This window comes from Leopardus geoffroyi, chromosome B4 (genome assembly GCF_018350155.1).
Source record: "Leopardus geoffroyi isolate Oge1 chromosome B4, O.geoffroyi_Oge1_pat1.0, whole genome shotgun sequence".
NCBI lineage: Eukaryota > Metazoa > Chordata > Mammalia > Carnivora > Felidae > Leopardus > Leopardus geoffroyi.
The window spans coordinates 46,814,760-46,839,965 of record NC_059341.1 but is presented as its reverse complement, the minus strand read 5'-3'; the positions used below and the strand labels follow the sequence as shown (position 1 = coordinate 46,839,965).

General features: G+C 44.9%; 1 protein-coding gene across 1 annotated transcript in view; it reads right to left on the bottom strand.

Moving 5' to 3' along the window:
• Positions 1 to 89: 89 nt before the first annotated feature.
• Positions 90 to 25,206, bottom strand: part of FAM234B (family with sequence similarity 234 member B) — a 35,076-nt gene continuing 9,959 nt past the window's right edge. The window contains exons 2-13 of the mRNA XM_045462842.1: positions 23,928 to 24,326; positions 20,697 to 20,795; positions 17,160 to 17,348; positions 15,980 to 16,110; positions 12,210 to 12,357; positions 11,708 to 11,849; positions 10,562 to 10,705; positions 10,317 to 10,398; positions 7,425 to 7,580; positions 4,966 to 5,083; positions 3,184 to 3,404; positions 90 to 2,601 (exon numbers count right to left, since the gene is read on the bottom strand). Coding sequence (XP_045318798.1) covers positions 2,596 to 2,601; positions 3,184 to 3,404; positions 4,966 to 5,083; positions 7,425 to 7,580; positions 10,317 to 10,398; positions 10,562 to 10,705; positions 11,708 to 11,849; positions 12,210 to 12,357; positions 15,980 to 16,110; positions 17,160 to 17,348; positions 20,697 to 20,795; positions 23,928 to 24,326 — 1,835 coding nt within the window. The 3' untranslated portion in view covers positions 90 to 2,595. The remainder of the gene's footprint in view (positions 2,602 to 3,183; positions 3,405 to 4,965; positions 5,084 to 7,424; positions 7,581 to 10,316; positions 10,399 to 10,561; positions 10,706 to 11,707; positions 11,850 to 12,209; positions 12,358 to 15,979; positions 16,111 to 17,159; positions 17,349 to 20,696; positions 20,796 to 23,927; positions 24,327 to 25,206) is intronic.

Below are 25,206 nucleotides of genomic sequence, written 5' to 3'. Positions count from 1 at the left end.
CCAACTCATCCACCCACTCACCGTTTCTCTTTTCCGTAAGGGAAAAGAAACCATTCCAATGGCTAAGGAGAATGAGGATAACACACAACCATGTTTCTACACATAATTTTTATTTGTTCTGCAACAATTCACATTTTTAATAGTGCTTCCTGACCATATACCAGCTGGCTCTTCTGTAGTATGGGCAATAAAAGTAGCAATTCACATTCAAGGGGGTTGGTATCAGCATCCCACACTGCCAAGGAGGAGTAGAGACCATCTACGGGATGGGGGGATGCCGTCTAGGATCGAAGAGGCTGTAAGGATAGCAAGGAGGAAAGCTTGGGCGAAGGAAGCCCCTTGCATTTGCGGAAGTCACTACTATCCCTAAGTGGCAGTCACGCTGGCCTTGCCGGCTCCCCATGTTGTGAGTGGGGGGAAGGGAGGAGCTCTTCCTATCTTAGATGTCAGGTTGGGTGGGTGCCTGTAAGGAGAAGGAAGTGTGGGGACCTATCTGACAGACCAGCACCCAAGCTTGTCAGATGAAGCTTCCTCAGTCCTCAGCCACCATTTCTACCCTCTGCATGGCTGCAGGAGGGACGACAGCTTGTACTGTGTCTAGCAAAAAGGGAAAATTATACTCAAAACAGCCTATGTTAAGTTAGTCTGTAAACACATCACGAAGAATGTAGGGATGTATGCTTTCCTAGCTTCCTCTTACATAGTTCTGGGACTCACCCAGCATAAACACAATCTTCTACCAAAAAGGATCCCCCCAGAGCAGGCCCTCCGTAAATGACCTTGCATTTTATTCCTCTACCTAAAGTGGCTGGCTTCCCACAGAGCCTCAACATGGTAGAGAACGAAGTTTAGGCATAGATGGCTCAGCGCAGGCCACAGGACAACAACCCAAACTTTAGGTATTCAGTTGACTATAGATTAGTCCTTAGAATTATCTACTAGGCCAAACAAGATCCTAGGCTCTTCCACCCAAGTAGATTCAAACCCTAGAAATGAATCTAGAATCATCCCCATCCTCTTGGGTTTTCATCTAATTAATTGTTTCCCCAAGTTTACAACAAGCTGGACCCACACGTGCTTCCCAAAGTATTGAAACCAGATTTGCTTTCAGAGACTATGGCAAGGGGGTTTCCAAGAAACATCGCAGGCCAATCTGCTAGTGCTACCAAACTCGTGTTATGTCATAATGCCAACCAGTGGGCAAGTAATATACATCCCTTTAAATCCGGGATCCCTAAATTTCTGTAATCTCTAAATTTTCTGGACTCCCTTTATTAACACAAGCTAAAAACACAAAGGCTCAAGCAAAGACAGAACCTGAGTTGCACTCGGGCACGACCTATCAAAATTATTCAAGAATTTGAATCCCGGCTAACGTGGGATTTTCTGCTATACAAACAATGACCTAGAAGTTTAGAAGAAAACTTAATAGAAGTAACATATGTATTGAAGAAGGAAGAAATAAGCACTGGAAGTAATTCCAAAGAACTTAATTATAAAAGTTATAATATTTACATGGGAATTTTCCCAAAATACAGTGCTTCCAAGGCTCTACAAGGAAGGAGATGTGCAGGCAAAATGGTTGCATACTGGACTCAAGCAAGAGTAAAACTCCAGAAACAGCTTTGCTGTCATGCAAGCAAAGCAAAAACATCTCGGCAAGTGAGAGGCGATAAGGAGGATGCCCCGTAGGAGATGCTAAGAAAGCAGAGTAGAGATGAGGCAGGGATAAGGCTACCCACCTCAATCGTTCCTGACTTCACACACGTAAGGACCACACACACACAAGCACTCCTGACGTTACTGCCGTGAAAAGGTCATGATGCGCAGGGCAGAACAATCAAGACCACATGATACCATTGTTAGAGGTCGGTCCCCAACTATACTACTCTGGCTCCCCTTCTGACAGGAATATGGTGGTGGTTATGGTAACTAAAAATATAGAGATGGAAAGTGTGAGGAGGGAGGCTCTGTATGATAAGAAAGTGCTGGATGGCTACCTCAGCCCCTCACTGCCAGTCTTCTCCCTGCTGTTAAAGTAGGGAAGAAGCCAAGGTACAGGTGGTGAGAGAATACAGAGGGAAATGACAAGTGGCCCTGAATATTGGAGGCAGGGCACCTGACGTCTCAAGATGACCAAATAACCCAGATGTATTTCAGAAGGACAAGAAACCGGGTCCCTGAAGCTTAAAACAGACCTAGAAAATGTTTCATCACAATACTAATACATACACACGCGTGGCATGATGCAAAACAAAATGTTCTGGGGAAGAACTTCACTGGAATTTCCCAGTAAGAGTTTATAAATTAGACATACAAAAAACAACATGGAAGATTCACATTTGCATACTATCCACAGAGTGCCCAGAGGGGGTTAACGCAGGGACTGAAAACGTAGGTCAGATACCCCAGCCAAATGGATGGTGCTGTCATCAAAGAACTCTGATGCGCCTTCCAAAGTGCTTTGCAACAATTGCGCAGACGTGGTAAAATGAGGTTGAAGTCTTCCTTCTCTCCAAAGCACTGACTCTGCGCTGATGGGGGAGAGAGAGTACCACCCTGCTCACTTCTTCTGAGACTGAAGATTCCATCAGACTATATCTAGGGGAAAGAGCGCAAGTATCAGAGACTTTATTTTTTTCATGGTAGAGAACTGGAGGAAACCTAAAGGTCAGGCTATTCCTCTACTTTTCTGTCCTTTTGTCTAGCCCCAGTAGTTCATAAGTCTTTCCGGAAAGGTCCAGAGACTTTACGTTTTTCCATGACAAACTCATGAACACTGAACTAGACCACAGTATTTGAGGGGTGGGGGAATCAGCATTTTGAGCAAGACAATTCTCCAGAGTAACCGCCACAATCACTGCATGACGTTAGCACCACTAGGCCCAACCCAGAAAATTAAAGTAGAAGCCACCCACCTCAGTCACTGAGACTGTGAAAACCATGAGCCCACATTTCCAAATGTCCCCTAAGGGAGATGGTACCATCCCCAGCTAAAAACAATTGAATATTTCTGAATGGTCATGAAGCACCCTAAGAAAAGAGTGCTGCTCTAAAACAACTGGTTCTTGACACCCAAGAAGACTCCCACTCTCCCTACCTTCTAGAGAACAAAGTCAGAGTTGGTAGTATTTGCCCCAAACCCTCAGTGGTAACCAAGTATTTCTTTCAGAAGCGATTCACCTGGTAGGGAAGATCAACAAACTTTATCCTAGAGAGGAATCTTCGCAGCTCCCCGCGGCCAATTTTGGGGGTGGTATCCTCGAGTTGGACCACCTGGCCTTCCATCAGCGCCCACCGTAGACTGAGCTTGCTGACCACCAGGGGTGCTGGGTGGCCTTCGGAGCTGGGCCCTGTTGTCCTGGTAACATAAAAGGCATCTTTCCAGAGGTCGTTAATTCCAACTGAGGAAGGACAAAAACAAGAGCAATTAACATAAAGACCAAAAACTTCTGCTAACAGGAGAGTGGCTCGGTTCAGCAGCTAGATTCATTCATTCATTTACTCTTCCATTAATTCGTACACAAAGTTTATTGAGCACCTAATAAATGCAGGGCACTGAGCTAGGCAGTGGGTGCACAGTGGGAATGACTGGTGGCCGGCAAACCAGCACATTCCTCTCGGTCTCTGAACCTTTCCTTCTCTGAAGCTGTTTCCAAGAAAACCCCAAATCAGGAAATGAGGATATGCCAACTCTGGTGACAATTTGGTAAAAAAGTGAGCACGACAAACTAGAACTTCTGAGAATTCCTGGACTGTCAGTGCGTGGTCACAGAAGCTATGTGCCTCCCCAGTGCTTATTTGGCCTCATCCTTAAAACAGGGATCATAAAAATGGTCTGGATTCTTAATCACCGTCATTTAGCCCTCACTGAATAATATTTGATGCTAATATTGAGAAACGGCTCATTTAGATCCAATCACAGGATTCTCCCCCACCCCGGCCCCCCACCACACACACAGCCAGCAGGCCAGTATGCCTGCAAGTTCCAGATCAGGTGTTCTTCCCGATGTATCTCAACAAACTGAGAGCCACAATCATTGGCTTTAACTTCAAGGCAAATGAGTTTGTGCACAGTGAGCCAGTCTGTGAATGGCAAGAGAACACAGAAGTAAAGGAAAAGGGGCCAGTCTGGTCTTCCTCTCCACGATACCCACAGCAAGGACTACAGACTCGCTTAGGCCAGAGAGAGGCAAAGGATCTCGGTGGAGGAGACCATCAGACACTTCCAGACCAGGAGGTGGCAGTGGCTGAGTTTCCAGAGCTTTGACCACCTGAATCACAGGACTCCAATACAGGATCCAGATTTTGCTGTATGGTATTATTTACATACATATATAAAGCTGAGGAATACTTCTAAAATGTTAATAGCAATTATGAGTGGTCAGATTCCGGCAAAAATTTTTTTTTTCTTTCTCCTTTGATTTTTCTCTTGGCAGCCACTTCTACGCAATGGGCATGTTTACTTGTACTAGTCAAAAGAAAGCCTCCCACTGATCCTAAACCAATATCCTGGGACAACATGCTACCTCCATCATATCCCTCACAGTTAATTCTAAATCCTAAGCTCTTGGAGGGTCGGGAAACCAGTCTTATTTGTATTCCTAGCACCTGGCATGGTGCCTGACATACAGGTGATGCTCAGTGAATGTCTGCTGAAGGAGTGGCTGTGGGAATCACATCCCCCCAAGAACCTCTGGGACATGGGGCTGCACTGGCCCTCGGCTTTCAGGCCTATTCAGAGAATTGGGTCCTCAGCCTGTGAGCCAAGTGCTCCTCCCAGAGGGAGCACTCCGGCCATGGCCCTGGGCACCAGGACGCCAGAGAAAATGCATGGAAGTGCTCAGCTGTCATTTGAAAGTACACATCCCTCCGCTGGTAGGACGGTGGTACCCTCACACACACACAGCCGGCACATCTCCTCCCCTCGCTGTGCACGCAGTCCCCACTGTCACTGGGACTCACCCTCTGAAGCCGTCACTGTGCCCGTGGCATTGGCCAGATCGAGAAGAAGAGAGGGGAATGCTGGGTGCAGGAGGTAGAGGTGGTGAAGGCTGGGTGGCCCAGTTCCCGGGATGGCGTCCTGACAGTGAGAAGCAAAAAGGAAGAACGCAGGTAACTCTATGTTCCCACATGTCAGGTCCTCAGACGAAAAGGGCAGAGGGGACAGCGATTACTCACTCCTCTCTGATGCTATGACCTGATCCCAAATATAAGCATGTGTTTGAGAAAAACTCCCATATAAAAACTCCACATATTTCAAAGGGCTCAAAACAGACTAACCACTAATTTCTTCAAACCACTAGAGCTGGAAAATGCCCTCTCCCTTATGAGAAAAAAAAGAACGGAAATGTGCATGCCCCAGGAGAGAAGTTTGATGGGGCGGCTCCCAGTCTTCTGCCCGTGGAGTATTACAACATCTCTTGCAGTAGGTGGGGCTTTGTGGAGACAAAATGTATGTTTGAAAAGACATCTGTCTCCTCTCACTGGATATTAAAGCCAATTACAAGTGTCAAGCTCAAATCCACAAAACTCTTCTCAGTTCCTGAGATAAACAGAGCTTTGGCCACATAGAAGCAAATCATTAAAAAAAACATTCCAAGGCCCAAGTGTCAGTCGTCTTTGCAGAAGACGAGCACATTGGCCCTTCCTTTACCGGTGTGACTTTTGCGCAAGGATGACATTCCATTCTTGCACGTGTGCAGCCATTCGGTTGTTAATGCACAAAAATACCACGGATGGGTTAGTAAATGACTGCTCTACCAAGCTCCTCGAGGACCTCCCCTCCCCTGGGAGCATCCTGGGGCTCTGCTAGTGGAGGAAGTGGAACCCCATATTCTTAGCATAAGAAGTCCACTGAGTGAGGAGAAACACAGGCGGGAAGCTTGCAGCCACGCTCCCACCACCACACAGAAGAGGGCGTTTTCCACACACACGCTCAGGAGCCCAGGCTTGAGAGGACAGACCTCTGGCTCTGTCCACGTGACAAGCAAGGAGTCAAACTCCCTCCTCACTGCCTAGGGAATGGAGCCCAAATTCCTAGCCTGAAAACCAAGGTCTAACGGCATTTAACCCAAATCTGCCGTTTCCAGCCTCTTCCTACAATTATTTACCTGCCCACCCATGCTTCAGCAACCTCTACTGCCCTTGCCCTCTCTAACCTCTGCCAACCTATTTCCCCCTTAGACTGTCTAGCAATCCCTGCAGCCCATTTCCATGCATTAATACAATTCTCGGCCTTAGGTCCCACACCTAAATGCCACCCCTTTCACAAAAAGCTCTCTAACTGCCCCAGACAAAATTAATATCCTCTCCTTTTGTGCTTCCACCTAAACCTCTTATTTGTGCTTCCTTTGCGGCATTTGTGACACGCCTTTGTTTTGTGGTTATTTATAGACACTTACATTTGAGAGTCACTTGCTCCAATCCCCTCATTTTATTAAATGAGGAAACCGGGAAGTTTAAAATGTTAGGCAAACTATTCGTGGGCACACGTTGGGGCAGAACAGAATTAGGACTAAAACCTAGATTTTGAGTAAATCTGATCCTCAAACTGGAACATATTAGCATCTTCACTGACAGATAAAGAGCATGAGGCTCAGAAAAGTGAGGTGGCTCGTCCAAGAGTGCACGGTTGATGAACTCAGGATTCTTCATCCTTTGGGGTCCCCCCCCATCTGGGGACCATCTGCCTTCTCCTCTAGAGGACCAGCACTCTTTCCAGGCTATCCTTAGGTCCCTACAGAGAACACGGCATCTGGCGCAGAGTGAGTGCTGGTCAAGACGTATTTAATTGAACTCATTCAGGGTGGGTCTTACCAAAAACTCCCAGGCACCTAATACAGGTGGCACCCTGCCTCATCAGCCCCACTGAAATGCTGTGTATAGCACTTAAGACATTCCAAAATCTGCCTTCTGGGCATAGGACCTTCTCTCCCACACTTCCCCCGGGTAAACCCTCAACCTCAGCCTCAGCCTCGTCATCCTCTCCAACTGCTTGCCATCCCAGCCCCACACCGTTTCTGCAGGCTCCATTTATTCGCCTCAAAGCCCAGCCTCACCCTCCATGAGACCTCCTCTGCCCATTCCAGACCAGTCACAGTTAGTTCTCTTCGACTGTGGCACAGATGGATCATCTGGAAATCTGGACCTTGTGGCTTTAGAAGACCTATCCTTTATCTAGCCTCCCACTGTCAGCAGCCAGGGGCTGTGGGCTTGCACAATGCTCGGCCGAGAGGAAGGCCAGGGCAAGCAGCGCTCAGGAGGAAGCAAGGTCTTGCCCTGCCTGCTCGAGTGCTGCTGTGATCCACCCCCGCCCCCCAGATGCATGGCGGCTCCATGGACCCCCGCAGGCCCAATCAGCCCAGCAGAGCAGCTATCACCTCACCAAGTGACAAAGGCCCCCACCCCCCAGGCCCACTTACAGAACTGGGAGATACCGCCGACATCCCCTCGGCCCAGAAGAGGAAGACAGACTTCTGATCTGAAGTAACCGCCGAGGTGGTTGGCGTTTCCTTCATGTGGCAGGGAGCGTTGTAGGTCCAGGTAACAGAGCCCGAGTCCCCATCCACCACCATCATCTGCAGAAGAGGGGCCTGTGAGTACAGCCCGTCTCCAGAAAGGCAGCAGGCCAAGAAAACACACAGAGCAAAGAAAACCCGCAGAGATCCAAATAACACATGTATTAACAGGTTGAGCTTATTACATGTGAACAAACTGGGTGTTCGGAGCATTATATAAGGCCTAGGGACCAAGCCCCACTTTTCAGCAGCTGTTGTCTCCATTTTGTAGAGTGTAAAGGATTGTAGAATTCTCCAGTGGGAAGGAGATGTTAATCATCTGATCCACCTCTCATTCTCAGGGCGAGAGGGTGGAGGCCCGGGACAGGAAGGGACTCAGATTGTTCAGGGTCTGTGACAGTGCTCCGACAGAGAGCGGCCCTTGGAGGGGAGCACCTACTCCCGCTCCTTCCCTCCCGCAACTGCAGCCACCACTTTAGGGAACAATGACTAAGTGGACACAAGTCCTATGGGCTGTGCTAAAAGCTTTCTGGGTTTGATGTTGTCACGGCACATGTAGCTCAGCCCCAGGGTGGTCTCAAATTCAAAAGAGCACATCTAAACAGATGAACACATAAACTAAGAGATTCACTTAGTTTACTTAGATTTACTCCTCAGCTGCGTCTCTCAAAGGACAATTAAGGGGCCTGAACTCATCATCCCTGACACACTGCTATCTCCTTTTCACCCCAAATACCTCATACCTCACGGTTTTAGAGCCTCTTCTCGGCCAAAATCCACAAGAAATTCCCCATCCACCTCTAGCCCCTGTCTTTATGGCCCTTCTCCTCAAGGGTCTGTTCTTGGATAAACGGAAGGACTGTAGCTCTGGCAACAATCACTTCCCTATTCTTCCAGCCTCTGGGTCCTGCCCTTCTTTGTCCGTGCTCGGACTCTGCCTCATGGAAGGTCCTGGAACCACACAGAGGGACAAACTCCCCTGAGCCAGCAGTTCAAGATTCCCTCCGGCAGTCTGAGGAGAAAAGTCTTGAGACACCACACTAAAAAATTTTATCCAGTCACACATATTATTTAGCTGTCATAATAACCCTATGAAGATAGGTGATACTCCCACTTTATAAAGCGATGGAGAATCTGCAGTTGGGTGAGATTATGTAATTCACCCAAGGTCACTAGCAAGTAGTGGAGCCAGGATTAAATTCCAGGTCCAAACCCTCAGCATCTCAGCTCTTAAGCAAGCTACATATCCCCTTCTCCCTTAATCCCGCTGGAATGCCCATGGAAATTCCAATCTCTACCTGAAATCTTTTTGAAACACAACCAGACATTGCTTCCTTCCTGGACAGCACTGCTAGAACTGCTCCCTGAAGTGATGCTTCTATCATCGGCTCTGTCCTCCACTCATGACCAAATAACCCTACTGCCTCCAATACATCACCTAAATTCTGCAGCCTTGCTTTTCAGGGCTCCCCATCATCAGCTGAGCTCACTCTGATCTCTCTGGAGGAAATGCCCCTTGGCCTACCCTTATATACCGACCCAGCAAACCACTTCTCTGCTTTCATGATTTGAACATCTCACCTGCAACCAACATGAAGCACCTCTTGACTCCCTGCACTCTATCTGCTCCCCACGTCCCCATGGTACAGACCTCCTTTACCTACCCACCACGATGTGGTAGGGCTGTGTGCCATACAGGCACCCCAAAGACTACGAACTACACAAAACCAGGACCTTGTCTTCATTACTGCTGTGCCTCCACAGACATCATCTGTGCATCTGGCACGGAACTTGGCACATATTAGAGGAGATGATTAAGTGTTGTGTTTGCTCACAGGGGACAGGGCATAATATATAAATATATATGTTACAGTAAAGATAAACTGAAAAGATTGGTCAGTTATAAAAAAGAAATTTTAAAAACTCTAATTCTCCCTGTAATAAGAATGAAAACTGTCTATCCAATCATTATAACCTCATAATATGCAACCTCACATAAAATCAGGAAGACCTATGGAACATGCCATATCTGGGCCACTGGTGTCAGTGTTTCTAGCCTAACAAGCCTTCCCAACCACCCTTCCTCATGTAAATGTGGTTCAGCTTTCCAGGTTCTGCTCATTATCTTTCCCTCCTTTGTTAAGTCTTTCATAACAACCCAACCACCCCAGATATCCTGCCTTCTCTGAAATCTTGGGAAGATATGTACTGAAGTACTAAGTTCATTTATGCCTGCCTTTCCCCACCAAGAGACTCCAGAAGGTTCCTATTGCCTGACTGTGAGTTAAGAATCCAGAAAGGGGGGTGGAGGGGGGGCGGCGGGGAGGCGGGCAGCACCTGGGTGGCTCAGTCGGTTAAGCATCCGACTTCGGCTCAGGTCATGATCTCATGGTTTGTGAGTTCGAGCCTCACTTCAGGCTCTGTGCTGACAGCTCAGAGCCTGGAGCCTGCTTCAGATTCTGTATCTCCCTCTCTCTCTGCCCCTTGCCTACTCACGCTGTCTCTGTCTCTCAAAAACAAATAAACCCTAAAAAAAAAATTTTTTTAAAGGAAAAAAAAGAATCCAGAAGTGGGAACTCATGTACAGGAAGGAAGTTAGCTAGACAGGCTTCCAATGTTATAGACTGTAGCACCGAATTGTGAGTTTTCATTTTATCCATCAGCCAGAGTTTGAGTTCTCTGAAGGAAGGGACCAAATTTTAGGTTCTTTTTATTTCTCACAGGGCCTAGCATATGGCTGGACACAATATATATACCTTATATATGTCTTAATTGATTTGAGTCCCAAAGTTTTACCTTTTTCATCCCAACTCCATCCTGTATCTGTAGAAGGAAGTCTAACGTCTGATCATCAGTGAAATACCCAGGAGTAGGCTGGCTGCAAATGAGAACACAGTGATCAGTGGTGAATAAGAAGAAGAGGAAAACAAGGAATTCTCTTCTCCTGCATTGCCCCACATATCAAGCGATTGTTCTGAGGAATTTTGACACATGGGAAAGCGGATCAGAACGGCAAACACACAGAGGAACATGCTGCAAACCTGTGCAGGCCTTGCAGGCTCAATGTCCAGGAAGGTGTCAGATTTTGCCCCCGCAGCAGGACAAGGCCTTGTCTGGCTGTAATAAGGAGGTTGCTGCAGTTGGAATCAGGTGCCTTCACCATCTGGAGTAGCTCGACACCATCACTGAATTAAACAAGAGCCCAACAGTTAGCCTCCAGCTGGGATGAGATTCCCAACCCACCAGCTTGGGCTTTTGGTCTTGGTACTCTTGTATTCATCTCCCACCATTATCTCATCAGGTGGGCACTCTGTCATTCCAGGGAATGTCAGTTTAGAAACCAAACATCCCTAGAGAATTCATGCAAGTTCAAAAGGAACTCCCAGGAGAAGCGCTGCAGAGCCATATCTCTGATGTTAGACGCCCTGGGAAAGATAACAGAGCCAAGGATAATGGCAAGGAAGGCGGATGGAAACCTGGACAGGAGGCCTGAAACTGTCACTAAGCTTGGACAGCAACTCACTTGACACTGCATCAAATTATTTCTCTGTCTGGACAACTGGGACAATTCTATTTAACAACTGCCAAACTGACTGAAACAATGTGATACTGCCAGAGAAAATGCTAGAAAATGATTTGAAACTTCTGACAGAAAAGAATGAAGACAATTACCATCCAGGCCTGGGGTTAAATGGGTAAAATCCACTCCATGTGGAAAATGGCATGCTTTGGATTAAGAACTAAACAAAAATAAAAAATAAGATTTCATGGATGCTAGCCTTGCTTCTGCCAAAATGAGTTTTTAACTAAGAGAAAAACACAGAAAAAGAGTAGGGCAGATGCTTCAGCACAGTTTTACAAGCAGGCATTTTAAATAAATCTGTCTCCCTACCTGAAGGGTTCCCAGTCTCACCTATCCCACTCTCAGAACCCTAAACAAATATCCTTCTTTGCAACCTATGTGCAGAGTGATCACAAATCATGATCCCCAACACATAGCTATCAACACATTATGTTACCAAGAAAAGAAAGTTTCTAACTCACCAGACCAGAAGATGGTATATTAAGGGCAGGACTGTTTCCCCCCAACCTTCTGCCCACTTATTCACCAGCCCAACCAAACTTGGAGACTCCATAACACATGAGATCTCAGATCTCACTGTGACAAAGTCAGACATCTGCCCTACCTGTAAATGTCAATGAGCTCAGACAGGTTGATAGATCTTCGCTTCTCCCATTCTGGCTCTTCTATCTGCAGAGAAGGTGGTAAGCTGTCTCGATTTTGGGCCTGAACAAAAATGTCCCGCAGGGCGACAGCTTGGATATTTCCTAGCACCACAGGAAGAACCAACACTGAGAAGTTGAATTTACTAGAACTCTCCCAGGGTGAGGATCTGAGCAAGAGACACAGAGCCGAATCAGATGGGTCTAATATAGCCCACCCAGTACATATCCAACATGGAGTAACTGGAGAAGTGATTAAGCGGATGCTGCACAGTCTTTGGAGAAGGCAGCTGAGAAAAGCAGAGTTAATAACCCGCAATGGGTGGGGGAGAGTGAGAGGCCCCTGGGACAGGAGGTGGCAATAGGGCTGGTGACAGCAATTCCCGAGCTTTCATTGTCTCAAAAGGGAGGCCTAACGCACACACACAGATGGGGAACAGCAGCAAAACTACACTTAATTCTTACCAAAGCCAAAAAGGATATAGACAGCCCCGTTTGTGGTGACGTAAACCTGAGGACCAATCAGATTCCCCACGCCCACGATGTTGTACTTCACAGGTCGGCCCACCGGACTCCCTGTCCGGCCAGACACCAGCAGAAAGCACAGATCTGGCTGAAGAAGCAAAAAAACGGGAGTCAATAGATGTCATATCGTCTCCTAATCAAGTAGCTTCTACAGAAGTCGCTGCGCTCTGATTAGCTAAGGGTTCAGAAACACTTCCCAAAGTTGCACAGCACAAAGCCAAACCTGCTTCCCTTTTTTTCCCTGGAAGCAAGAAAATGAAGCCAATGTCCCATTCCTTGTTAGATATGTGCAAAAAGCATCTTCATGGTAGCTCAGGCAATTTCTCTGAAGCATGGTTGTTGCTGATTAACAGTCTTCTGAGGCACAGAGTTCTAGCCGAGAGCTAAGTATAGGACAGCTGACTGCTGGGTCTCTATTCTCATACCCAGAAATCCCCAGTCATATTTGATCCCAACTAAAATCAACACGGGCAGTCTCTCCTATCATAACATGTCTAGCCTGGCCACTATCAACCCTCAAGCAGAGATCAGCAAACCTATCCTGTGAAGAGTCAAAAGGTGGATATTTTAGGTTTTGCAACTCAGGTGATTTCTGTAGCAACTAGTCAACCACCACAGTGTGAGAGCAGCCATCGATAATAATAAATGAAGAGGCATGACTGTGCTCCAATAAAACTTTAGAAAAACAAGCAGTGGGCCAAATCTGGCCTGCAGGTCAGTTTGTCAACCCTGCCCTAAAGGGTTTTCTTTAGGAATAGAGTCACCGGTCACTACAATATGAGGATTGTAGTGATATCCTGACTTAAGTAAAGCTTTTGACGAAGTTTAGCATCATGAATTCTTCTGGACAAGATAAAAAGATATGGTTTTCAGTGCACCTAGAGTAAGAGTCAATGCCAATCCAGAGGGAGACTTTTGGTGGGATGTCACAGCACTCTGCCATTATCCCATTGCTACTAATCATTCTCATCAAAGACTTGAATGAATAGCTTATCTCAAGCTTATCACAGAACTGAAAGTGATAGCTAATATGCTATATGACAAACTCAAAATTCAAAGAAGTCTTAGGCTTGGAAGATGGGTCAAAATCTGAAAGAAGAAATGGGGCCACTAATGAGTTGATTAAGTAAAAGGTGTGGGTGCTTTAACGGATTATAAACAAAAACTAAATCTTAGAAAGGCTATCGCAATCTTCAGCTGCATTAATAGAAATATAAAGCCTATATCTAAAGAAGTAATAGTTTCCCTATGCTGGTAAAACTGGCTATATCACAAATAGAATATTGTTTTCAGATATGGGTACCACATTTTAAAAGAGATATGGATAAAATGGAGTGCAAAGGAAAAGAAAGCAAGAAAGAGAGGGGTCTAGACTTCATTTTGTACAGAGTACAGTATAAGAAATTGGGGGTAGCCTTAGAGTAGCAGGTGTAGTGGGACGAGGCTAAGGGCTAATAGGCCTACATGAAAGCATGTAGAAAGAGGATTATATTCTTTCAGAGTAGCTCTGTGGGGCTGAAGCTGGAACAGTGAGTGGAAGCTATGAGAAAACAGAATTCTCACCAATGTGACAGAATTTTCTTGACCTGACCAAAAATGAAATGAACTGCCTTACAAATCAGTGATATTCCCATAGCCTGAGTACTCATGGAGAGTATGGATGCCAATGTGTCTAGAATACCGTATCAGACTATAGCACAGTGGAAGAGGGTTCACCACATGGCTTTTAAGGTCCCTTCCCTAGAAGATCCAAACTGTCCTAGACCAGATCAGTTCCTCTCACCCCAAACCAGGTCCCACTGTCCCAAGCCCACCTCACTCTAAACCCAGATCTAAGAACAGAGTCACTCTAAGTCATAGGCCTCATATGTTCTATTCCTCAAGAAGAGAGAGCCTTCTATACTGTAGCTTAGAGTAAACCAGCTTAAGTTTCCCAGGTTCTTTGTTGCTGGCATCATGGTCAAGAGAGGTCAGTAGAAAGATGAGGCTACTGCTGTAAACCCATTGCTTCACTAAGATTTTTTTAATCTACCAACCATCTATCAACCATCTATCAACTTTTCAGGCAGAATGTGTAAATAAGTAAATTCTGTGACACAAGTTGGGCGATACACTTTTTTTGCTGTTTGGTTAAGACAAAAAAAAAAAAAAAAAAGCACAGAGTTGGAGCAGACAAGAAGCTAATTCCTCTAATACAGGCCACCTCACTACGGAGGGTCCTTAGAAGCCAGAACCTCTAGCCTGTCAACCACCTCTGGCTAATAAGAAGCCAAATGGGGTATTAAGGCCGAGATTTTTAAACTTATCCAGGATACAGAAACTTTTTCAATTTCTTGCTATGCCTCTGCTAAAACCATACTTCCATTGAAAACAAACTCCCCATACTTTCCACTTTGGCACCTTCAGATAATCACTCCCTGATGGGCATAGTCTTCAAAAATTTCCCTACACCCTGGTCTCTTTCTTCACAATGACTGTAATAAAAAAGGTTATGTAAACAATAGTTGAGTTTTGGGTTCAATCTACTTTGAGACCAACTGGCTAGCTGAAGAAAAACTAACAGAAAGCACCCTTAAAACAAACTAGCCTTCAGAAATTTACCTAACTTCTTTGTTTTCATCTTACAAAGTATCGCCAGGTGTCCTAGAGCAGTGCTCCTCAACACTTGTGATTGGTGAAGCACTTTCAGTTAGTCTCTGGTGCTCCTAGCAGAAAACCATAAAACACTGATAGATTTCACGCTATTCTAAATAATTTTACTTGCAGATTTTATAACTATACTCCACGTATATGCATTACAAAAATCACAGCAGCAAACACAAGGTCTACTAAAAATTAACATATGCTACCAAATAAAGCAAAATCATCTACATCCACAGTTTTCCACAAATACTATCTGCCAATTGTTCCTGGCAAACTCACATAGGAAGTCTGAGAAAAAGACTTAGAGGAACTCTGACACAAGCTTGAGGAAAAGCTTTAGGAGTAAAAACTTAAAGTTGAGATAAATCTGTTCATTAACATATTCTTTCCTGTGAATCAGGAGGGAAAACTACTATTATTTTAACTGTGCACAGAATAACTAATTCCAGTACCCCACAGCTCCAATAAAGCAGAATTGAGAAGCGTAATTTAAGGACCAACGTACTAGACTCAAAGTCTGTATTATCATAGCCTGCGTTACAACTATCCTTTCTTAGGTCATTGTCGTTATTACTTATTCAATTTACAACATGCTCTATGTACATGAACTATCAGCCTATCTTATTGTTTTATGTAAAATAAAAATTAAGTATACATAACTAACAACACAAACACATGGTCCAATAGGCACTACGTTAGGCACTTAAATACATTAGTTCCAACTTTCACAACAATCCTGTGAGTAGACAGAACCTTCCCATGTCCAGGGCCCAGCTGGATCCCATGGCTTGCCCACGGCCACACAGCTACAGCAGAGCAGGAATTGAAACACAGACCTATTTGGCTCCAGAGCTCTACCATGTCACAGTCAATGGGAACATAATGAGGCTGCCGGGGAAAATGAGTTCATGATCGTAATTTACTCATTAAATCTCACAAAGACTACTTGCTTAAACCCAAGCCCTCGTAAAAAGGTTTCGAGCAGCATTTATAATAACAACACTGGGAGCTGACTAAAGTTGGAACATTTCCTATGAGAAACACAGACCATTTAATATAGGGCATACCTGCAATTCCCCAACGGCCAGGACTACAAGATCTCGAACACCATCTTCATCCAAGTCTGGCAGCACCACCCCTGGGGCAGCCAGGGTACCGTTGGATAAGTAGTTTGGGTTTAAAGTCCAAATGGCTTTCCCTAGGGGAGGGCAAAGGGGCTGATCACAATTTACAGCTTTCGGACTCTGGAAAAGGCAGACGCCATGCTCCCAGATCAGAAAAGAGAAACCCAATGGGCAAACGACAGACAGCAGCTCTTCCTTACTTTTTTAGTTTTTATCTTACAGGGGACAAACGGAGCAGGGAGTGTAAGCTGAAATCCTCAAGTGTCTGACTCATAACCTGTGTGATAACTTCACGCCTAGATTTTTTAGATAAAATAGAAGTGCTGAAGTCTCTTCCAGAAAGAGGAGCCCACTTGTCTGGGGCAGAGAAACTGGTCTGTAAGAGATTATTACAACTATTAAGGAAACATCCAGGGGCAGCCAGCCAGACCAAGTCTCCCTCCCGCTACCACATGTTCACATGAGCAGGGAAATTGTAGGAGGTTTTCAAAATGACTTCACTTCTGCAGTTAACTCACATTTAAATTTTTTTCGCTCAAAGTTACCCCACTACCAAACTCCAACCTCTAAAACTGGGAAGGTTGCTATGCATTCATTCAGCTTCGCTCGAGTCCAAGGTGTTAATAAGCAGTACACTTATGGTGGTGTCGGGGGCCTTCATTATATTTGATTCTCTTTCACTCCTTGTGTCATGGATGTCTGAGTATAATAAGAAGTCAAAAGGCCAAATCAACATGCATCAACAAACCTTAGTTTCTTCCCTGACCTTTGCTGAGGTGGTTAATGGCCAAGTTTACACAGGGACCCCGTATATATCAGATACAAGAGACAGAGCTTGGCTGTCTTTTGTACACAGCAGGAAGACTAGAAACCAAAAGCCTCAGGGTAGTTTCTGTTTGGGCAATTCAGTTGAGCCCCAGCCTAACACCAAACAGGTTTAACCGTGGATCTATTACTCAATCTATTCAAACCCTTTCTCTATCTATCTTAATACTCACCTTCCCAAGTAGTAAAATCAGATTTTCCATCATGCGACAGTGGAAAGGCCCCTTCCACACGAGACTGTTCTGACCAGAGACTGTGACTCACTGGAACAGAGGCTTTTGTGGAAAGTGATCTTTACCTGATGTCGCATTGAACGCACTGAACATCTTATGCGTCCCTGTCACGAGGCAGATGGTTTCAGCCACGCTTCCTGGTATCAGATCCAAACATGTAATATCTCGGGCCTCCTCGGGGAGGGGACTCAACCAGAGTGTGCTGCCATTCATCCCCGAAAGGCACACAAGGATAGCAGCTGGCCTTGAGACACCTAAAAGCACTCGAGAGATACAAGAAAAGAAAGGAGACAGAGAAGATAAACAGTACAGGTGAGAAGGAGGCCAGAAAACCAAAAGTAAATGGTGCCGAAGCAGCACCTCACACCTGCGTATTCTGCTCCTTCCCATATTTCTGGCTCCAAGTCTCAATAACAGAGTTCCTCTCATATCTGCTCAACACACTTCTCACATAAGACAAGAGGTTGTTGACCTCGTCCGGGCCACCTTGTGTGCATGTTGCACCTCCTCCAACACGCTTGTTTACATGTCCGTCACCTCAGCCCCCACTAAATAGCAACACTCGTAAGGATAAAGACTGTCACATTAATTTCTGTATCCTCAGTGCCTCACAAAGCACCTAGCACACACAGCAACCAATCGTTTGCTGAATAAAAGACAGGAGCAAAATCTAGAACATGGGAAAGTCACTGCGGAGAACAAAAGCAATCAAGAGGGTAAGGCATGCTCAGAAAAGTCAGACTGAGCTAGAACATGCACAGAGCAGGGGCAAAGAAATACCTGAGTTCTGAGATGCCGGGGTGGCTCAGTCAGCAAAGCCTCCGACTCTTCATGTCAGATCAGGTCATGATCTCATGGTTCATGAGATCGAGCCCTACATCGGGCTCTGTGCTGACAGTGTGGAGCCTCCTTGGGATTCTCTCTCTTCCCCTCTCTCTGCCCCTCCCCTGCTCTCTCTTTCTCTCTCAAAATAAATAAATAAACTTGGAAAAAAAAAAAAAAAAAGAAATACCTGAGTTCTAATCATCGCTAGCAAGTGCTCCCTGAGAGCAGAAAAAATAAAACATTTTAAAAATAAAATCCTGAAGATTACACGTAGCAATGATCAGTAGGCCTTCCTGGTCTAGACTCCCATGGAATCAGCTGATATAGCCCCAGTCAGGAAAGAATACTTGGGAAAACTTAATGTCTATGTTCAAGGACAGCTGGTAAGGGATCAGAGTAGCTCATCTCTTTAGTAAATAATCCTTTATGTCACTTAATTAACAATTAGAATAACAACTTTCTCTCTTGCCAGTTTTACATTCGCTTTCAGGATAGGGATGCTGACTCATCTCAACACTTTCCACTTCCAGCAACAACCAATATGGACAAAGAAATTAAGTTTTAGAGCTTCCCTGTACCTATTCCTCAGCACTGCTAATTAAATATACAACCAAAAAACAAGAGAGAAGCTGTGGCTCACTGTTTCAGACCCTGTTGCCAGAAGCATTGATACACATGACAAATTACGGTAACATATGTTAGCTTCCGGACTTCCCAGGGTTGCTGTGATTAATATACTGTGCTGTCCTTCCTCCTTAAGGACCCTCTGAGACTCCAGATCAGTTCTCTGAATCATCTTTTTCCAGGTGGTAACGGGTTATCCCTTCCCCACCAGACTATGGCTCCTTGAGGCAGAGACCACATTCATCTTGTTTAGCTCAATATGACTGGCACAGTTCTATGTAAGGTGCACAGCAGGTATTCAATTCATAGTTGTTGAATAAATGGATGCACAAACGAATAAATAAATAAGTAAATAAATAACATAATCCTTCTTGTGCTCAGTGGCACAGATCTTTGAACCCACTGGCTGGGGTTATGGGCACAGCAGTTTGACATAAGGGTCAAGGATGTGAACTCCAGAGACTCTCAGCTATACAGTTTGATCCCAGCTCTACCATTTACCAGCTATGGGACTTTGCCAAGTTCCTCAAACTCCCTATGTCTGTTTCCCCATATGCAAATGGGGAACAGGGGGATATTAGTCTACCCCATAGGATTATGTTGAGAGATAAATTTGTTCATAACATGTTATACACTTACAACAGTGCATAGTACACAAGAAGTACCATATGTTAGCTCCAGTGTTTTCATCATCTGTAACAAAATCAGGCTAGTCTGCATTGTGCCCAAACCCATGGCCTTGCCATTAGGAGTCCTGATATATAGCAATATGTGTAAAACAATAACTAAAACAAAGTCTCCAAATCTAAAAGGGGATAGGGAAAATTTTTACTTCAAAGGCTAATAGTCATAGACCAAAAAAATGTAATTAAAGTTCAATCATATAGAAGTCAATTAAAGTCAAAAGTCAACCCTCTAGGCTGAAGTTTCTCTCTGCAAACAGATCTATTCCTAAATTGCTTCTACAGATTACACAAGACCCAGAAAGTTTTTTTCTAATAATGTCAGAGAAGAGGGCAGCTTAGCATTCCCTAAAACATACCTAGATGTTTATTCCAGGGACTGGATGATTAAAAAGTAGCTACTAGGGCATCCTCAGCCTCAAACCAGAGTTCCTGTATCAGTTTACAGACTACAGTTTGAATCCACTTTAATGGATGCTGTAGGACAAACCAGAAGCCCCCATGTACCTACACTGAAAATGCAACTTTTTTTTTTTTTTTTTTGTGAGACACACACTCAATCAGGTTAAGTTGTGGTAAGGTTTAATAAAGAGACTGTTTACAAAGTTGTGGTCTGGGTACAGACAAACCACAAGGGATAGTACAACCCCTTAGAACTGTTACCACTCCCAGGCACAAAGAGACAGGAGAGGAAGTGATTCCTAAAATCCCAAAAAAGAAAGTCCTATGAGAAGACCACCTTAAGAGAGGATGTGACCTATGATCAAGGATGTAGCCAGCCTGAGCTCACCCTGGCAGGGAAGGAGCCAAGGGAATAAATACCCTCCCCTCAGTCTCTTCCTCTCCTCCAACTCCTTGCCTGTGCTTGCTATTGGCCAAACCCAATCAGAAGTTGGCAAGCAAGGAAGCCTGTTGACATAATGCCTACTGGTTGGCCTTCCAGTGCAGAGAGCAGGGTGGGAGACCAGAGAGAACGAGAGAGGACTAAACAGGAGTAAAAAGAAAGCACCTGGCCAAGATATATGTGTGTAAAAATATGTTAGAACATGAACAGAAGCTTTCTGCTGGGGATGGGAAGGTTGGATTGGATTAGCATTTACTATAATCTAAGAAGCAATGGAAAATTGGCCGGGAGAAAACTCAAGAACCCTGAGAACTAATGCTGTTCATTGGTGTGTAGACAAGTCACTTCCTCTCTGGATCTCAGTTTCTGTATTATGGGACTGGGCGACCCACTAAAAGTTCTTCCAGCTACAACTCTCCATGATTCCTTGAAATGAGCTTTGCTTACACACAGGAGCTTTCCAATAAGGTTAGTCACATATGATAGACCCATGATGACTTTCTATTGACTCCAGATCCTTTTCTATAGTGCCCTTCCGGAGACAACCCTCATGTTTTCTCTTAGTTCACAGCCCCTCCAATCAATGAACTTCTCCTGTAGCAGCCTCTATAAGACATATCTCTTACCGACCGCACTCCCATTCCTTGAAGTTACGAAGGAGAGAAGTACATCACGCAGGCCATCTCCATTCACATCAGCCAATTCCAACGGAGACAGGTCCCCACCTGATGAACACATAAAAACAAAAAAGTCCTGAGTTAAGTCACCACAAACCAGTTCTCCCAGGTTACAAAGGGAACAGACACAGAGCACTGCCAGCACCTCCCTAAAAAATAGGCAGACTTCTGGTTCCTAGATAAGACAGAGTACACACAGTACTGCCCATTCTTCTAAGTGCAGCTCAAGTCCCCAGGCATTACTGAGAAAACAAATGTAAGAAGACTCTGGAAGGTGCAGAGAAGGTAGCATGGCTAGAGATTGCAAAACCCACGAATGACAAGGTGATGACTCCCCTGGGCTTTCTTTTGGCCTGAAATGTCCCAGACGAGGTGCTGCAGAAGCTGGCAACCAGAAATGCCAGCAGGTACAGACAAAAAGGGTCCAAGAAAAGCTGGCTCCCCTAGCCAAAGGACCAGGAAAGGAGCAGCATAGCAAGACAGGCAAGTTTTAGATGACAAGAGTTCTACACCAACCAAACACCATACAGATAGAACTGTGTCCCCACCCCACCCCCACAGCAAAGGCCAAGTGAGAGCCTAGAGTTCCACTTTGCCCAGCTGTAATAAGGCACCCTTCCCCCACCCCAACCAAGGTCACATCGGAGAAGGCCAGGTGGGGAGCCAGGACTTTCATCCCTGCCTAGTGCCCTCCACACACACAAGGGAAGCCTATAGTTTTACCCCTACCTGGCATGAATGAGGCAGCTCGCGCCGCCCCTGCCTGGGTGGTGTCAGCAGAGGCCTAGCAGGGAGTCTGGGCTTCCCACTGAGCGGTGACAGATAGTGCCACCCTACCCCTCAACAGTGTGGAGTCAGAGGACACCTGCCAAAGTTGGAGAGAACTCATGCACAGCTGGTGGAAGTGTAAATTGGTACAACCACTATGGAAAATAATTTAACGTAAATTGAACACACACACACCTTATGACCCAGCAGTGTCACTCACAGGTTAATACTCTAGAGAAATGCTCACACACTGCATCAGCAAACATGTACAAGAATCTTCTTAACAGCATTATTCATTTTTTAAAAAATAGAAGTCACCTAAATGTTTATCAACAGTAAAATGAATCAAAAAATCATGGGATAATCATACCATGGGAAATCAGTGATGAAAATGAGTAAGGTCCAGTTACAGTATATCAATATCGATGAACTTCAAAAAGCATTTTATAAACATGCTAAACAAAAAGAAAAAACAAGTCACGGAAGCCTGCTTAATTACATTTATACAAAGTTCAAAATGGGAAAAATTACTTTACCATGTGGTAAAACTTTAAAGAAAAGTAAAGAAATAATGACACAAAACTCAGGGCAGTAGAACTCCGGCAGGGAGAGGTGGCTTTGGTGAGGAGGGACACATGGAGATTTCAACGGTCTTTATAATGTCTTATTTCTTAAACTCGGTGGTGGATACATCAGTGATTTGTTCCTAGCCTTACCACATATACAAATATTATAAGAGCTCAGAATCATCAAAAAAGGAAGGAAGAGGTGTGCCTGGGTGGCTCAGTCAGTTGAGCATCCAACTCTTGATTTCAGCTCAGGTCATGATCACAGGGTCATGGGATCGAGCCCTGTGTTGGGCTCTGGGCTCTGAACTGAGTGTGAAGCCTGCTTAAGATTCTCTCACTCTCTTTCTCTCTCACTCTCTCTCTTTCTCTCTCTCTCCCCCTCTGCCCTTCGCCCCTACTTGAGCTCTCTCTCTCTATAAAATAAAAAAAAATTTTTTTTAATAAATTGAAATCTTTTAAAAAACGAAGGCAGGGAGAGATATCCTGTGTGGTGGGAATACAGCATACGTCACATCTACCCAGTCTTGCCTTAAGAGAAAGTAAAGGTGAGAACACAGAACTCATCAGAAGCTAAATCAACTAAAATTAGTGAAGTGTCAGAGGTAAAATATTTCTAAACAAAAATGATGTAGGGGTTTGGGAGTATTGTAGGGGAGGGAAAATTTCTCCTCTACCTTCTTAGGGTTCCTAGCTGGGACTGAGTAATAAAACATAATGAGATAACCGGTTAAGAAGACAGACTGACGTGACAAAAGGACTCAACGTTTACTGAATGAAATTTCACATGGACGTGGGAGCCCCCACAGAAAAATAAAGACCTGGAGAAGTGCTTATTGTACTAGGTTGAACAAAGAGTGGTAGCCATGGGAAGGGAGCTAACACGTCTAAAGAGACTAAAGGAAGAGAAGAGTTATTTTTACAAGGTCTCTGTTTGCACAGACTTCCCTCAGCCTCAACCCCCTGTCTCTGTTGATTAGAATGCTTCTTTCCTCCTGGTACTGGGAGGGCATCTTTCACATAGGAGTTTCATCTCCTGCTTCAGGGAAGAATTAAAGGTCAAGGTCAGAGTGCCCTTCTTGCATCTGCTGCTATTCATGTGCCTTCAACTCAAAATAAACAATATTTTCTTTGCTGTGACATATTTTGGGGTGGTGTTCTGAACCCCCGCACCCCAAGGCAGTTCATAAAAGACAGGACTGTTTGGCACTCACAGCTCGGATGGAATCGCATTCTGGACCCAGAGCAAGCTGTTTTAAAGAAACCTGCCCCAGAATGAGACAAAATAGCTAGAATTACTTGGGTGGCACCAACCTAACCATTAGGAGCAAGAAAGAAAACTTACCGCAAGAAAGCAAGTCGACTTTACTTGAAGGAAATTATTTCAAAATTCAAATTGGGTGAGGCTCCTATAATCGACAAATGCCTGAGGGTCCTACAAAGCCCTGGCCTCTGGTCTGGCCAGGCCTTGAGCCTTACTTTTCTCTGTAAATAGCCCGTCTCACAGCTTTGCTCTCCCCTGACAGTGTTGGCTGCACTGCAAGGACCCAGCAAACCAATGCTCTGTCCTATCTGCATCTAATTAAGACCAACGCCAATAGAAACACAACAGAGCAGCGACCTTCCCAAGCTTCTGGAGCTGTATCAATCTTTTTGTTTTATTTCCAATTTTAACCTCCTAACCACCTCCACACACAGGGAGAGGAATGCTATATGACACACATTTATTTGTAAAGACCTGGAGGGAATTTTCAACGTCATCAGCATACAGTTTTACAGAAGTTTTACAAAATTACATGTAAACTTGAAGTTTTCCACAATTGGGGCTGGAAATCCTGCAACTCACCTCTCTGGGGGCCCAGGTGGCGGCTCCAAGTGCTGTGCAGATCTCTGGGGGGACAGGGGATCAGGAAAGCACATACGAGCACCAGGATCATGGAGATGACCAAAGTTAGCAGGAAGACAGATGTGCGTATGTAAGACACGATGGAAGAGGTTGCCTTCTGCTCCAGGCCCCCAAGAGGTTCTGAGGGGTACCCCTCTGTGGCGACTTCTGAAAGATGCGGCTTTGCAGCCCCCACAGCCTCAGCATCTGAGTCAGGTTCTGGCACTTCTCCCAGAGGGCTCTTCCCGTTTTTGACCCCTCCATTCTTCTGCTGCAAGTTGAGCACAAGGTCATCCTCACTCTCGTCACTGTCGGCCTGTGTGAGGGGGTCATACTCCCCTAGATCTGGACTTTTCTTCCCTGAAACACAGAAAGACGGAATGTCAGGAAGAACTAGGAAGGAGAAACCCTCAACAATTACATGGCAACTGTGAACAGCTAAAAGAACACACAGAAAACAAAATAACTTAAGTTTACAAACTTAAATCTTGATGGCTATCTATAAAACAGATGCCAGCAAAATGGGGAAAGAATGGGGGGAAAGAAAATCAGTGTTCTAGAATTATTGCTTTTATGACTTTAAAAAATTGGAAAAGAAACAAAGTGGCAAATTTCAAATACCTTTTTAGTTTTTTTTTTCAGTATATGAAATTTATTGTCAAATTGGTTTCCATACAACACCCAGTGCTCATCCCAAAAGGTGCCCTCTTCAATACCCATCACCCACCCTCCCCTCCCTCCCACCCCCCATCAACCCTCAGTTTGTTCTCAGTTTTTAAGAGTCTCTTATGCTTTGGTACCTTTTCAGTTTAAAAAAAAAAAAAAAACTCTTAATTTGTGTGAATCTCCGTAAAGAAAGACATGGCTCTTATATCAACCTTCCATATGCCTTATGTGCAGATTTCCTTTGATTTTCTTAGATCTGTGATGTTCCAATCCTTCCCGGAACTTGCCTAAACTTCAGAAGAATCGTTCTCTGGGCACTGCTTCTCACAGTCGGATATTCGTGGCTTCCTAATGGTCTCCACAGAAACAGCTTGCAAAGTAGAACACTGTCACCTGAAAACTCACTTCTGAGAAACTTCCTATGATTCTAAAGCCCTGTCAGTACATGTTTCAGTAAACACTGTTTACCTTTACAAATGCTATTCTGAGCAAGTATTTTAGGAGGGGTGGGATCAAGCAGGAATGCAGCGGTAAAGGATTTTTCTCAAAGCTGGCTTACACAACAAGCGCCCTG